The sequence below is a fragment of the Mustela lutreola genome, chromosome 11 (assembly GCF_030435805.1).
Source record: "Mustela lutreola isolate mMusLut2 chromosome 11, mMusLut2.pri, whole genome shotgun sequence".
Taxonomy (NCBI): Eukaryota; Metazoa; Chordata; class Mammalia; order Carnivora; family Mustelidae; genus Mustela; species Mustela lutreola.
Genome location: NC_081300.1, coordinates 37,169,438 through 37,183,040, shown reverse-complemented (window position 1 = coordinate 37,183,040; position 13,603 = coordinate 37,169,438). Strand labels below are relative to the sequence as shown.

The following is a 13,603-nucleotide window of genomic DNA, read 5'->3' as shown; positions in this document are numbered from 1 at the left end:
TTATTTGTCCAGATTCAAAAAAACTGAAAAAATTAACATTATAATGCCTGAATTATTTTTATTTTCAGATGTGGTAATGCTATTTGAGTTTTTTAATGTCCTTATCATTCAGACACACATGCTGAAATACCTGTAGGCAAAATGATGAGATGCTTGGCGCTTATTTCAAAATAAACTGGCTTCGGGAGCAGAGGGTAGAATCTGGGACAGAGTATGGACTAGTATAAATGGAACAGGATTGGCCAATATTGACAACTGTTGAAGCCAATAAACACAACTGGTTTTCTTTACGTATCAAAAACTTTCAAAATAAGTTTTATATATATAAAATTTGGGGGGTGCCTGGGTGGCTCAGTCAGTTAAGCGTCTGCCTTCAGCTCAGGTCTTTATCCCAGAATCCTGGGATTAAGCCCCCCATCTATCTCTCTGCTCAGCACCGGGCCTGCTTCTCTCTCTCCCTCTGCCTGCTGCTCCCTCTCCCTCTGTCTGCTGCTCCCCCTGCTTGTGTGTGTGCTCTCTCTCTGTCAAATAAATAAAAACCTTAAAAAAAATTTTTTTAAATAAAAGTTGAAACATTTTACATAAAATATGTAAGTAGGGGCACATGAATGTCTGAGTCTGTTGAGTGTTTGACTCTTGATTTTGGCTCAGATCATGATCTCTTCGTGTGAGAAGAGAAGCTCAGGGAGATGCCGCACTGAGCCCAGAGCCAGACGTGTGGCTCCTTGAGCTTCTCTCCCTTTCCCTCTGCCCCCTCTCCCCTGCATATTCTCCCTTTCTTATGTATTTATAAATAAATACATACTTTTTAAAAAGATTCAAGTATTTTATGTTGCACAGAACTAGTAAAATTACAAAGTTTCAACCAGGTTTAAATGTTTAAAAAAAAAATTTTTTTTTTTTTTTACTAGTGTGTACCTGTTAGAATGGCCAAAATGCAAAACACAGACGAAACCAAATGCTGGTGAGGATATGGAGCACCAGAAACTCATTCATTGCTGGTGGGACTGCAGAATGGGTATAGCCACTTTGGACAGACACCAAAGACAGTTTAATAACTTCTTACAAAATTCAACATACTCTTATCATACAAGCCACCAATAGTGCTCTTTGGTATTTACCCAAATGAATCAAAAACTCACATCCACACAAAAACCTGCACATGGATGTTTGTAGCCGTTCCTATTCATAATTGCCAAAACTTGGAAGCAACCAAGATGCCCTTCATTAGCTGAGCGGTGCATTCAGACAGTGGAATAGTCAGTGCTAAAAAGATAAGCCATGAAACGATTTGGGGGAAGCTTCACTGCACAGTACTCAATGAAAGAAGCCAACCTGAAAAGGCTCTATGCTGTAGGATTCCCCGCATGGCATTCTGGGGAAGGCAGAACCATGGAACAGTACAAAGATACGTGGTTGCAAGGGATTGCTGGGAGGAAGATATGAAGCAGCGGAGCAGAGAGGATTTTTAGAGCAATGAAACTACTCCGTATGACACTACAGTGGTGGCTTCCTGCCATCGTGTATTTGTGACAACTTGTAGAACGTGTGACACCAAGAGGGAACCCTACTGTAAACCATGGACTTGAGGTGGCAGAGCATCAGTGTGGGTTCATTGATTACAACAAATGTACCAGTGGTAGGGATGTGTATAGGGCAGAGCATGGAAGGGGGGAAAAGGGGAAGGGTCTATGGGAGAACTCTGCTTCCATTCAATTTTGCTGTGAACAGCTCTAAAAAATAAAGTTTATTAATATAAAAAAAGGAAACCAGTTACACAGAGCTTCAGATAACAAAATATTTAAGCAAAACTTTTTCTGTGTATATCACTCTGGTGAAAAGTTGGTGAAAGGTGTCATGAAATGCTCAGAAGGAGTATATTAATTAAAGGGAAGGCTCATGCAATGAGTACGTGTCTTTCAGATTATTCAGATGTTTTTATGTATTTTTTATAAAAGCTTTGTCCAGAGCTTTTAGAAGTAGAGAATACCAGGTTAAGGATTTCTTTTTTTTTTCAAGGGAACGTAAATGAAGCCCATTTCTAAAGTGGATTTTCTCCAAAGCTGATTAAATAAAAGTGCGAAGCTTACCTAGCTTATCACTGCCCTGCTTACCTTACATGGAAAGGGGTGGGGGAGCACATGTCTCTTGCAGCATTTTATTGAGAGCCTACTCTATGTCTGGAACTGAACTAGACACCAGGGATATACAAGAATAAAATGGACAAAATCCCTTTCCCCATGGAGCTTCTCTCCTAGGTCTTTGAAGGGAGAAAGAAAGAGATAAGGCCTCCTTGATGAAGGAGATGAGGGCATGCCTCTTAAAACTGGGTCAGGGTCCAAAGTGAAGCCACAGCAGTGCAAAGGCCTTGAAGAGGAGGTGAGCTGGAGGAGTTCCAGAAACAGCCAGGGGGCTGTTCTGATGGCGTGCAGTGAGGGGGCGGGTAGTAAGGAAAGGTGTCAGAATATATCAGGCTGCCTAAAGCTTGGCAAGAACTTTGGATTGTACTGGGGGATGAGCCACCCTTGGAGAGTTTTAAACTACGGAGAGAGAGCATCTGATTTTTGTCTTTACCTGCTGTGTTGAGAATACATGGTGGGGGGCAAGGGTGCACGTTGCGTGACCCAGGAAAAGACTAATATTGCAGAGCACCAGGTGAGCACTGATCAAAGTTGGAAAATACTTTGACGGTAGAGCCAGTAGAATTTGCTGGATCATCTGTGGCGGTGAGGGAAACAGAGGAGGCAAGAGTGGGCATGGTGTTTTTAGCCTGAGCAGCTGGATACAACGCAGCTCCCTTTCCCATCTCCAAGCAGTGTGCAAGGGGGAGCTGTTGGCAAGTGATGGAAGTATGACGAAGTTATGTAGAAAGATGAAACGTGACCCCAGTGCACACGTGACAACTTTTTAATACCACACATAGATTTAAGGATGAGAGTGAGACCGAGTTACATGAGAAAATAGGTATCTTAGAACCTAAAAACCTTGGGAGGACAGCAGAGGGAGACGTGAAGTGGTCCTGCATGAACAATATGTGGCATTTCATCGTATCTAAGCAAATACGTGGAAGAGGGAGGAAAGAAGAGAAAAGGCTCAGCCGAAACAGGCCTTTTCCATCCCATTAGGGTTCTGCCCAGGGTCCTGACCTTGAATAGGTATCTTTTATGCTCTGGAGTTAATTTTTTCCTTACTTGTCTTTTTCTAGTTGGGGAATGGCGGTTAATGTGTATTCTACCTCGATAACCCAAGAGACTATGAGCAGACATGACATCATCGCATGGGTTAATGACATAGTATCTTTAAACTACACAAAAGTGGAACAGCTTTGTTCAGGTAAGAGATTCTTTTTTAAGAATGTGTTTACCTAAATGTTTACTGCATATCATGTGGAATGTTATTTTATGAACCGCAGATGATGTATCTTGGGTAGGAAAAAATATTTATCGGTATTGATCTATAATTAAAGAGGGAAAACTCAGATACAACTAAAGAACCTGCAGAGAGAAATGACCGTGGGCATCTAAAAGCATAGAACAGTCCCAGCACATATTATGAACAGTCTCCATAATGCTGCCTTATTGGTCTTCTCAGTCATCCCGTCAGCCATCGCGTCTTCTGTTCCTAAAACACAGATTGGGACTTGCAACCCCTTCTTAAAAAACCTCCCAGACTCCACCTTGTCCTTCCTACAGGATAAAGTTCATTCTTTTTCATGGATGATAAAGTTTTTTCTGTTTTGGCTGCGTTGTTCCTCCTCAGTTTCTACGTCTCTCCCTGCACCTCCTTGTGCCTCAGTCCCACAAAATCCTCTGTTCCCCACAGACTGCCTTTTGCATCCCATAACTTGTTTCATGCTCCTCTTGTTAAAAATGTCTTTCTTCTTTTCATTTGTGTTATAATCTCTTTCACACTTAAAAATCTGACTCCGTTGTTGCCCCTCTGAAGAGTTCCCCAGATCTCCCAAAACACTGTGCCCACTCTTCCAGAGTAAGACTTGACCACGCTGTGCTAGAAGGTCCAACTCCTTCTCGTCTGAAGGCCCCAGAAGTCCTTGAGGACAGGACTGTGTTTTATTCTTCATCAGATGCCCAGGGTGGTACCACGCCTGATATCAAGTAGGTTTGTAGGGAATGCATGTTGAGTTTTAAAAAAAAAAAAAATGAAGATTTGATCAGTGATAAAGTAGGAGCATGTTTTAAAAACATGCCACTGGTAAAGTAATTCATCTTTAAAGTGTTTATCACAGAAGGTCTTCCTTTGGATGTAGGAAGTATTTTCTTCTTGTGAATTATGGGTAAGAGTTTTCCTCTCTGGCTCGGACATGAAAATGGTAGTAGGGAATATTCCTGAAGTGTGTTTGCATGAAATTCCACAAGACATAACAGATAGAAGGGAGTTAGCAGAGTCAGCTGTATAGCGGGTACACCTCCTGTCTTCCCTAGGGGAGGCCTGTGTGAAGAGATTTCACGAAGCGTCATCAGAATTTGGAAAGCCCCAGGAGACCCCTCAGTCCAGCACCCACCAGTGACTGTTTTCTCCTTTGCCTAGGTCAAGATTTGAGAACAGATTCTAGAGGACAGATTTTTACTTCTCCTGACACCTTTTCTCCCATGATAGTTTGTCTCCCAAGGAACAGAGTGGGGTTGGCGAAAGCTGAGGCATTACCTCACTCACCCTCCTTGCGCCCAGACCTCAAACATAAGTCCTGTGATTTGTGAGGTCAGTAATAGATGCTCACCAGCCAGTTCTTTGCCCTTGAGTACAAGCTACAGAAAAGCTGGCATAGACTGGCATACACTGGCATAGACATGCGAAGCCTATATTGTTGGCCTATTGCAATGACTCCAGTAGTCACTGTCGGAAACAGTCACTGTTGCATCTCATTCAACTGTAGATTCTACGCAGTCACATTTTATGTTACTGTTCTTGCTATGCATTCTAGAGCACTCTAGTATTTTACTTTGCCTGGGGGAGAAACCCAGAGTTTTCTGTTGTTAGCAATTCCCTTGTTAAGGCGCATATCCCTTCAATATCATAATTTTTGGTAATTCCATTTCTCCACCGCACCCTACACACTCTTCCCTCAGAGATCCTCGTTGCTGGGTGAATGAAAATCCGCCTGCAACTGCTAGGGGCAAAAACAGAAAGTGTTTTTACTCTCAAAGTGGGTGTGTGCACCTGCGGATAAGGGGCTTGGGGCTGGTTATCAAGAAAAGAGATGGGAGGGAGTTCAGTGGTGGATGAGCCCGTGAACAGCTTTCTCGGTAATAAGCATGGAGAGTTTTTGCTAGCGAATGCAGTGAGAAGGCAATTAGGATTTTTAGATAGAGTAGTAATAGATGTAATAAATGTTCGGATGATAAATGTAATTTTTTTGCCGACCTTTCATGTTTCTAATAAGGCAAATTCAACAAAATTTTCAGTGGCCTTTGTGAAACATTCTTGTACCGTTCTCTTAAAGCATTGGTATGCATTTTACAGCCGCTTGCAGCTGGATGAAACCTGCTAGAAACCATTCTGGTCACTACTGAACAGATAATTTTTGTTAAGATAACTCATTGGCTGCCTAAAGTTACAAGGTTGGTGATTCAGAAGAATAAGGTTCCTTTCCGCTCTGAAACAGTTTTTTGCTCAAAAATACTGTAGTACAGAGGTTAACTTTTTTTTTTTTGGCCTAAATCATGTTAATCCATGCAGTACAAAAACAGGTCTTTAATTTTAGACAGTGGTTTCCTTAAACTGTAGATCTTATGCATTGATAATCTATGGGGCTCCTTAAAAATGCACGCTCTTCGGATCCTTGACCTTCTAAATCCGTTTCTCTGGATGTGAAGCCTAAAAACTGTATTTTAACAAGCACCCTGGGTACCTTATGCCATAGCCAAGACCTTGCAGTGCATTTTAGAGAAACCCCAAACCACTAGAAATGAAGTTAAAATATCCAAAACCTATCGGGCATAGTTTCCTCATTCATAATTTAGTCTGTGACTCCTCTCCTCAGCAATGGCATTTCACAGGAAGATGCCATCTTTCTATTTATTTATTTATGAGTTTATTTATTTATATCCTTCACTGTTCTAGAAGGCATTTAAGGCAGCTAGGACAGTGCTATTAGGATAAGAACAAATCACTAAGGGATTTCTCCTCCTCATACTTACAGGTAGTCAAATTCTTGGATTATACTTTTTTCCTTCAGCTTTTATTTTTTTTTAAGATTTTATTTATTTGTCAGAGGGAGACAGAGAAAGAGCACAAGCAGGGGGAACAGCAGGCAGAGGAAGAAGCAAGCTCTCCACCTAGCAAGGATCCTGATGTGGGACTTAATCCCAGGACCCTGAGATCATGACCTGAGAACGGAAGCAGCCACTCACTGAGCCACCCAGGCGTTACTCAGCTTTTATTTTAATGACTTCAGTTTACTGTGTGATTGTATTTTAGTATGCTGTGGGAAAACACACAAAATAACTTCACGTATTTATTTATTTAGCTTCACATATTTAAACTGATTTTTTCCTTATTTAATAAAATTCTTTTTGCTAAAGACTTAGGCCCTAATTCTGGCAGTTCCCCTTTGGCATTTTCCCCTCAGTTGCATTATTTTCTTTTTTTATTTCCAGCCAAGATATCTCCATCCAGCTAATACTAAACCTGACGTCAGCTTTTCTTCATAGCTCATAGAGGAGTGACCTACTGCTTCACATTTGTCTTCCTTTTTCTTCAGAATTCTCTGCCTTTATATGACATTCACTTGTATAGAAGCATCTTTTTCTTTTTTTTAAGATTTTATTTATTTATTTGACAGACAGAGATCACAAGTAGGCAGAGAGGCAGGCAGAGAGAGAGAAGAGGAAGCAGGCTCCCTGCCAAGCAGAGAGCCCGATGTGGGACTCGATCCCAGGACCCTGAGATCATGACCTGAGCCAAAGGCAGAGGCTTAACCACTGAGCGACCCAGGCACCCCTGTATAGAAGCATCTTAAAAGAGAGGTGGTGTGAGAAGACCTAACACTTGGAGATAGATTGTAGTGAGTTGCAAAACAATAAAAATGACTCACTCTTTCCTCCTGGTATTTTATCCCAAGAATGTAACCTTATGAAAATCTCCTTTGAACAGTAAATCTAGGCCATAGAATCATAGGCATATTTAGTGTGCATTCATTTCTTGTGAAAAGCAGCCTTTACGTTTCAGGTGAAAGATGGAGTTGGTAAATGGAAAGCAGTTTAACAGGGATGGGCACATGCCCCTGTAATCACAGGACACTGTATAGCTCACCTGAATCTGTTGCAAAAATGTGCAGTATCTGTGGATTTCCCACGGTTGAAGTAGGGGATTGAACCCCATGAGCCACCAGACCGATTCAGCTTCAAAATACTAAGTTATAGTTCAGTTGCTTCCTAAAATTCCCATGGCTTTTGTGGGGTGAGATACTTTGTTTTTGCTCCTGGACCAGCCCAAACCGGTGAATATTCTGTAAGGTACTCAGAGGAAGGATGGACAGCATGGTGCTAAAAATCCGGGAAAGGAAAAAAAAAAGAAAACAAGACAGATTTAACAACTTGAGATACCATGTTGGAGATGATAGGAAAGGTAGCAGACTATGTGGAGAGGAACGGAAAGAAATGGGAAGAGGAATTTGATGGGGGTGGAAGAAATGTCCTTTTCCTTTTCCTCTGCACCCCGCTTCCTGTTCCAATACCCCACATCTCCTTTGAAACTTTCAGCACCCATTTTTGTGTCCTCACCCTCTCCTGCTGGCTGGGATCTAAGCAGCAAATCCACTGGGTCTGCTGCTGAGTCACTGCGGGGGCTTGGCCAGCGACCTCACTAGCAGCCTCAGCACCAGCGGCTCTCCCATTCTCCAAAGCCTAGCGCAGCTGCCTGTCCTCTCTGTGCAACCTTCCCTTCCTCCACCCACCCACTCCGCAGGATAGGCCCACTGGGGACTTTATACACCTTCAGAGATACAAATTGTGTGTCGGGGTGGCAGGTGGGGCACTGCCTGGACTATCCTGTGCTGGCTGACAGCTCAGTTACCTTCCTGAGCATTTTAGTATTTTAGTAAAATTTAATTGGAATTAAACTATTTTTTCAGATGGAAAATCTAGGTATTTTCTTCACTAGCTTAGAAAGAAAGAAACATGATCAGTATTTGATTCAGTTTCAATTTGTGCTTCTCCAAATTGTTTCAAGCTCTGTCTTGGATCAAGTTTCTGGTATTGTTTTTTTGTTTTTTTTTTTCTTCCGGGAAAGCTTCTAGGTTCAGCTGGTCCTAAGGCAATCGCTGTGGTCACATTTACAATTCTGGGGCCTTGATGGCTCTCCGGAAAGGAACTAGGTTTCACAGAAACACTCTTGGGTTCACAAAGGTGTGGCTATCTGCCATGCCCCGGGGCCTGGACAGGTGCTATGAGCCCCGCAGAATATTCTTTGTGACCATTTCTGGCTGCAGTCTGTGCCTCGTAACTAGGTTAATCCCATCCTAGTGTGTTGTCCCTGTGCCGTTTTTCTTCTGTCCGCAGAGACCTCTTTCAGGACAGGTTAGTGATGAAATCAGCTCAGTGTCTAAATTTAGCAGACGTTCTCCTGTTGGCTCTCTTGAACTGAAACCAAGTAAGGATGTTTCATCTGTGTCTGTCCGCTCAAGAGCTTACTTAGCTTTATAAAATCACATTGTTATTTGTTATAAGAAAGTTAAGATCTCTTGGGTTGTGTTGCTATGGTTATAGATGTAATCGTATTACAATGGAATATTATTCAAGTTTGTGACCTATTATGAAGAGAGGTAGGTTTTTGTTTGTTTGGTTTGGTTTGGTTTTTTTTTTGGTTTTGGTTGGTTTTTTTGTTTTGGTTTTTTTTGTTTTTTTTTTTTTTTTTTTTTTGGTTTGGGGTTTTCTTTGGTGACTTTTTTTTTTTCCTCAAGTTTTATTTTAAAATCCATTTACTTGTCTTAGTATACCGACTAATTGAAGGGCAGGGGGACAAAAAGTCGGTTGGGTAATGAAGGGAGTGGTCCAGCCTCAGATTCAGTCACTGCACTGGGCAGTATACTCCTGTGTCCCAACTAATGCACAAGATGAAAGGGAGTTTCTTTCTTGAGCAGCGTATGGAATACAGTAGGGGTTTTTTTTCCCCCTTCTAAATTTATTTACGTATATCTTTTTTAATTCTTTATTTAAATTCAATGTAATTGACATATCCTGTATTACCAGTTTCGGAGGTAGAATTCAGTGATTCGTCAGTTGCGGTAACACCCAGTGCTCATTGCTTCAGGTGTCCTCCTTCATGCCCGTCGCCCAGCTCCCCTCTGGCAACCTTGTTTCTGAGAGTTCAGCATCTCTTATGGTTTGTCTTCTTATTTTCATCTTATTTTATTTTTCCTTTCCTTCCCCTCTGTTCATCTGTGTTTCTATCCCTTGTGCTTTGTTTCTTAAATTCCACATATGAGTGAGATCGTATGGTATTTGTCGTTTTCTGACTTATTTTGCTTAGCGTAATACCCTCTAGTTCCATCCACATCGTTGCAAATGGCAAGATTCATTCTTTTTGGTGGCTGAGAAATACTCTAGTGTGTGTTTGTGTGTGTGTGTGTGTGTGTGTACATACACACTGCATCTTCTTTAGCCATTCGTCTGTTGATGGACATCTGGGCTCTTTCCATAGTTTGGCTATTGTGGACATTGCTGCTATAAATATTGGGGTGCAGGTGTCCCTTTGAATCACTATATTTGCATCCTTTGGATAAATACCTAGTAGTGCGATTGCTGGGTCGTATGGTATGGTCGTATGGTCGTTTTCAACTTTCTGAGGAACCTCCATGCTGTTTTCCAGAGTGGCTGCACCAGCTTGCATTCCCACCAACAGTGTAGGAGGGTTCCCCTTCCTCCGCATCCTCCCCAACATCTGTTATTTCCAGACTTGTCAATTTTAGCCATTCTGACTGGTGTGAGGTGGTATCTCATTGTGGTTTTGATTTGTATTTCCCTGATGCTGAGTGATGTGGAGCACTTTTTCATGTGTCTGTTGGCCATCTGGATGTCTTGTTTGCAGAAATGTCTGTTAATGTCTTCAGCCCATTTCTTGACTGGATTATTTGTTTTTTGGGTCTTGAGTTTGGTAAATTCTTTATAGATTTTGGACACTAGCCCTTTATCTGATAAGATGTTTGCAAATATCTTCTCCCATTAGGGAGATAGGTTGCCTTTTAGTTTTGTTGACTGTTCCTTTGTTGTGCAATACTGAACGTAAACATAAGTTGGTGCTTTGTGGTTTTTGGGGGGAGTTTTTTGTTTACTGCATTTTGTAATCCTAAATACCCTAATGGGAAAAAAATATGTATGTATTCACTTCATTGATCAAACTGGCCCAGTAAAATTGGTTTTTATGTATATGGATAATACATCTTTGAAAGCAATCAGCCACATCTTCCTCTAAACTCACTACTGTATTCAGTTCTGATAATCAATTTAGTTTTATTTGGCACACATGTTTCCCTTAGGCAGGGCCCTGGGAACCCAGATAAATAAAACACAAGTCAATCAGACGAAGACAATCACTGTATGATTTCACTCATATGTAGAACTGAAGAAAAAAAAAGGATCATGGAGGAAGGGAGGGAAAAATAAAATAAGACTAAATCAGAGAGGGGGACAAATCATAAGAGAGACTCTTAACTATAGGAAGCAAACTGAGGATTGCTGGGGTGAGGTTAGGGGTGAGGGTAACTGGGTGATGGGCATTAAGGAGGACACATGATGTAATGAGCACTGGGTATTATATGCAACTGACGAATCACTGAACTCTACCTCTGAAATTAATAAGATGCTATATGTTAACTGAATTTAAATAAAATAAGATTTTTTAAAAAAGACATGGCCATTGTCCTTTAGGAGCTCAGTGCAGCATGGTTCTGTCCTTGCAAAAGACCAGAGACTGTGCTGCTTTGGAAGAGCTTTGGATATACTAAGGAAGGAGCGGATGGAGTCATGGAGAATCTGCAGAGAAGGACCTTCCTTCTGGTTCTTCGGGAGTTGGGTGGGTGCTGCCTCAATGACTTAGAATGGCCGTACCTTGGAAATCCTCCCTCTTGAGTCGGATGATGTGACCAATATGTAAGATAATATGTGTTTTATTAGGGACAGCCCTGAAATACATGAAGCATGTTGTTTTCTGTAAGCGAAAGACAGTTTTTCCTCATGATCTCATCATATAAGTATGTGAAGATTGATTTTACTGTTTGAAGCAACTGTGCATACTTGGGATATCATCAGGAAACCATAGAATTGCTCATTTCTTTTTGAAAAATGCAACAAACTTTTTTTTAAGTTTTATATATTTAAGTAATCTTGAACTCATGACCCCGAGATCAGGAGCTGCATGCCCTTCTTACTGAGCCAGCCAGGTGCCCCACAACAAATATTTTAAATTCCATAAAACCAGTCCTCCGTGATAACTGCTCAGGTCCCTAACTAGATAAGTATCATGTGACTCCATTAATTTTTTCACAGGTACACATCTACAGATGCGTCCTTTCTATTCTTACTCATTTCTATTGGAGTCCTTCGTAGGTAATGGTGAACACCATAAAATAGGGGAGATAGGCTAGGAAAATATATCACCTAGAGTGTGATTATTTTATTGAAGACTGGCAGTATTTATACTTAAATAAAAAACCAAGGAACATGTAATCACAAAGAACTAAATATAATAGTACCTTAACAGAAACAAAGCTAATTAATGACATATTATTAGAAACTCAAATTAATACCTTTGAGAATTCTCCATAAAATCACAAAAACTGGTAATAATTGTATGAATTTGTACAAAGCAATCCCTTCAATTCTAGAGTTTAGTTATGTTCCCTTATCTGGGAAAATTCACAAATGTCACAAATGAATGCCATTTTCAGGGTTCTAAGTAGAACACTAATTCAGAAACCCATTATCACACTTTTTGGGGTTCAGTTTCTTTTTTTTTCTAATCTATAGCAAGACCCTGCTGCGTTTTACTGGCTCAGAAACCATGAATGGGGTCCATGACTGTGGGTCCCAAGGTGAGCACTGTTGTACTGTGGTGGGTCTAGGTGATGAGGCTCAAAGCAGAAGTATAGGGCCGAGGCTAGAATGCACTTGAGAAGCCCCAGCATTGACTCCACCAGCTTTGCTGCCTGGAGTCCTGACTCCATGGTCCAAGGAATCTTGGTGAAGAGTTGGGGAGACATCAGGCTAGAGCCCAAGGACATGGTGGATTTTAAGATACATTTGTTGTTTAAAATTCTAATTTCAGAAACTGTTAGAGCCCCTTCTCTCACTTTCTCTTTTATAAGCTGCTTACTTTTAAAGCATATATGTTTATTTTGAAATTATTCACCAAGATCTATAAAAACAAGTATCTGAAGGGGAAATAAAAGGGTGTTCCAATATATTGAGTTGTTTGGGTTTTTCTAAAGCTGTCATTTACTTTACACTATGGATTTCTTTCTTATAAAACATTACTTTGTGTTCATATTGCTTTTTCTTTCCCTTTTCAGTTTAAATCATCTAAAGCCTTTAACAGGAAGAGTATAAAATTGGGAGAAAAGAGCCATTTCCTTTCATAAATGAACTTGTGATTACTTAAGCACCTCACATGTTTATCTGGGGAAAGACTTGAGGCCTGGAGAAGCCCTCAGATGTTTTTCAGTAGATAAACCGGAGGATCTCAGGAATGTGCTCACAGCCTTTCTCTGCTAGTGGGAGACCAAGGACCTACTTTTGTTCTTTGCTTCTTTGCCCTTTGAATCTAAAACATGCATTTTGGAGATTCATATTTCATATCTGAAACAATCCAGTTCAATCCTGTTCATTCTTACAGCTCTGATTCTTTTAACCAGGCACATGGGACATATCCTTCTACTTGAGGGGCATAAAAATGATGTCATAAGGACTCAGCTTCTATTTATTGCTCTTTACCATTTCCATTCTGCTTTTATGTGTATTTACTTTAATTCTTATAACAGCCATCTATGGAAGACTAGGAGTTTTTAATTTGTATTTTATTTAAGAGGATAAAAGCTCAGGGAAGCCAAATGTTCACTGCTGACAGTAGAACTGGCGTCTCCTTGGGTCACAACCTTACGCCCCTCTTGCTTCAATGTACGGCAGCTGTGGGTGTGGTAGACCGCTCCCCGTGTGCGCACGTGTGTGTTGGATCTTTTTCCATATCCGTTAATCAGGAACCCACTGAACATCTCCAGCATGTTAGAAGAGGAGGAGCTAGAAATCTGTATCCTCATCCTTGCCATTACATTGAAGAAATGAGATGTATCTGGTCATTCTTCTGATGACAAGGGTGTGACCCAGTGGTCTCATCGAGGCCTCTCTTAGCAGAGGTGGTGAGACACTAAGAGAAAGACACAGGCACTTGCTCCCGGTCTTAGGATGATTTTTCCCTGCTCTACTTATGGTGAGGATGGCGTAGAGAAAAAGCCTTTCCTCTCTGCATGTTCCATTTGTTCCCTCTCCTGCTCTGAATGCTTTCCCTCTAAGCAAGACAAGGTGGCGCTGCGATTTCACCCTCCTTGGAAGAGCTGTTCAGCTGTCTCCAAATGACTCTTGGCCAGGGAAGC

The 13,603-nt window shown here is 41.2% G+C and overlaps 1 protein-coding gene across 3 annotated transcripts in view; it reads left to right on the top strand.

Annotated features, from left to right (window-relative positions):
• The window catches only part of MAPRE2 (microtubule associated protein RP/EB family member 2), a 153,568-nt gene that overhangs the window by 86,194 nt on the left and 53,771 nt on the right, over positions 1-13,603 (top strand). For all 3 annotated transcript variants that reach the window (XM_059140739.1, XM_059140738.1, XM_059140737.1), the window contains one exon: positions 3,206-3,333. In XM_059140739.1, coding sequence (XP_058996722.1) covers positions 3,213-3,333 — 121 coding nt within the window. In that variant the 5' untranslated portion in view covers positions 3,206-3,212. The remainder of the gene's footprint in view (positions 1-3,205; positions 3,334-13,603) is intronic.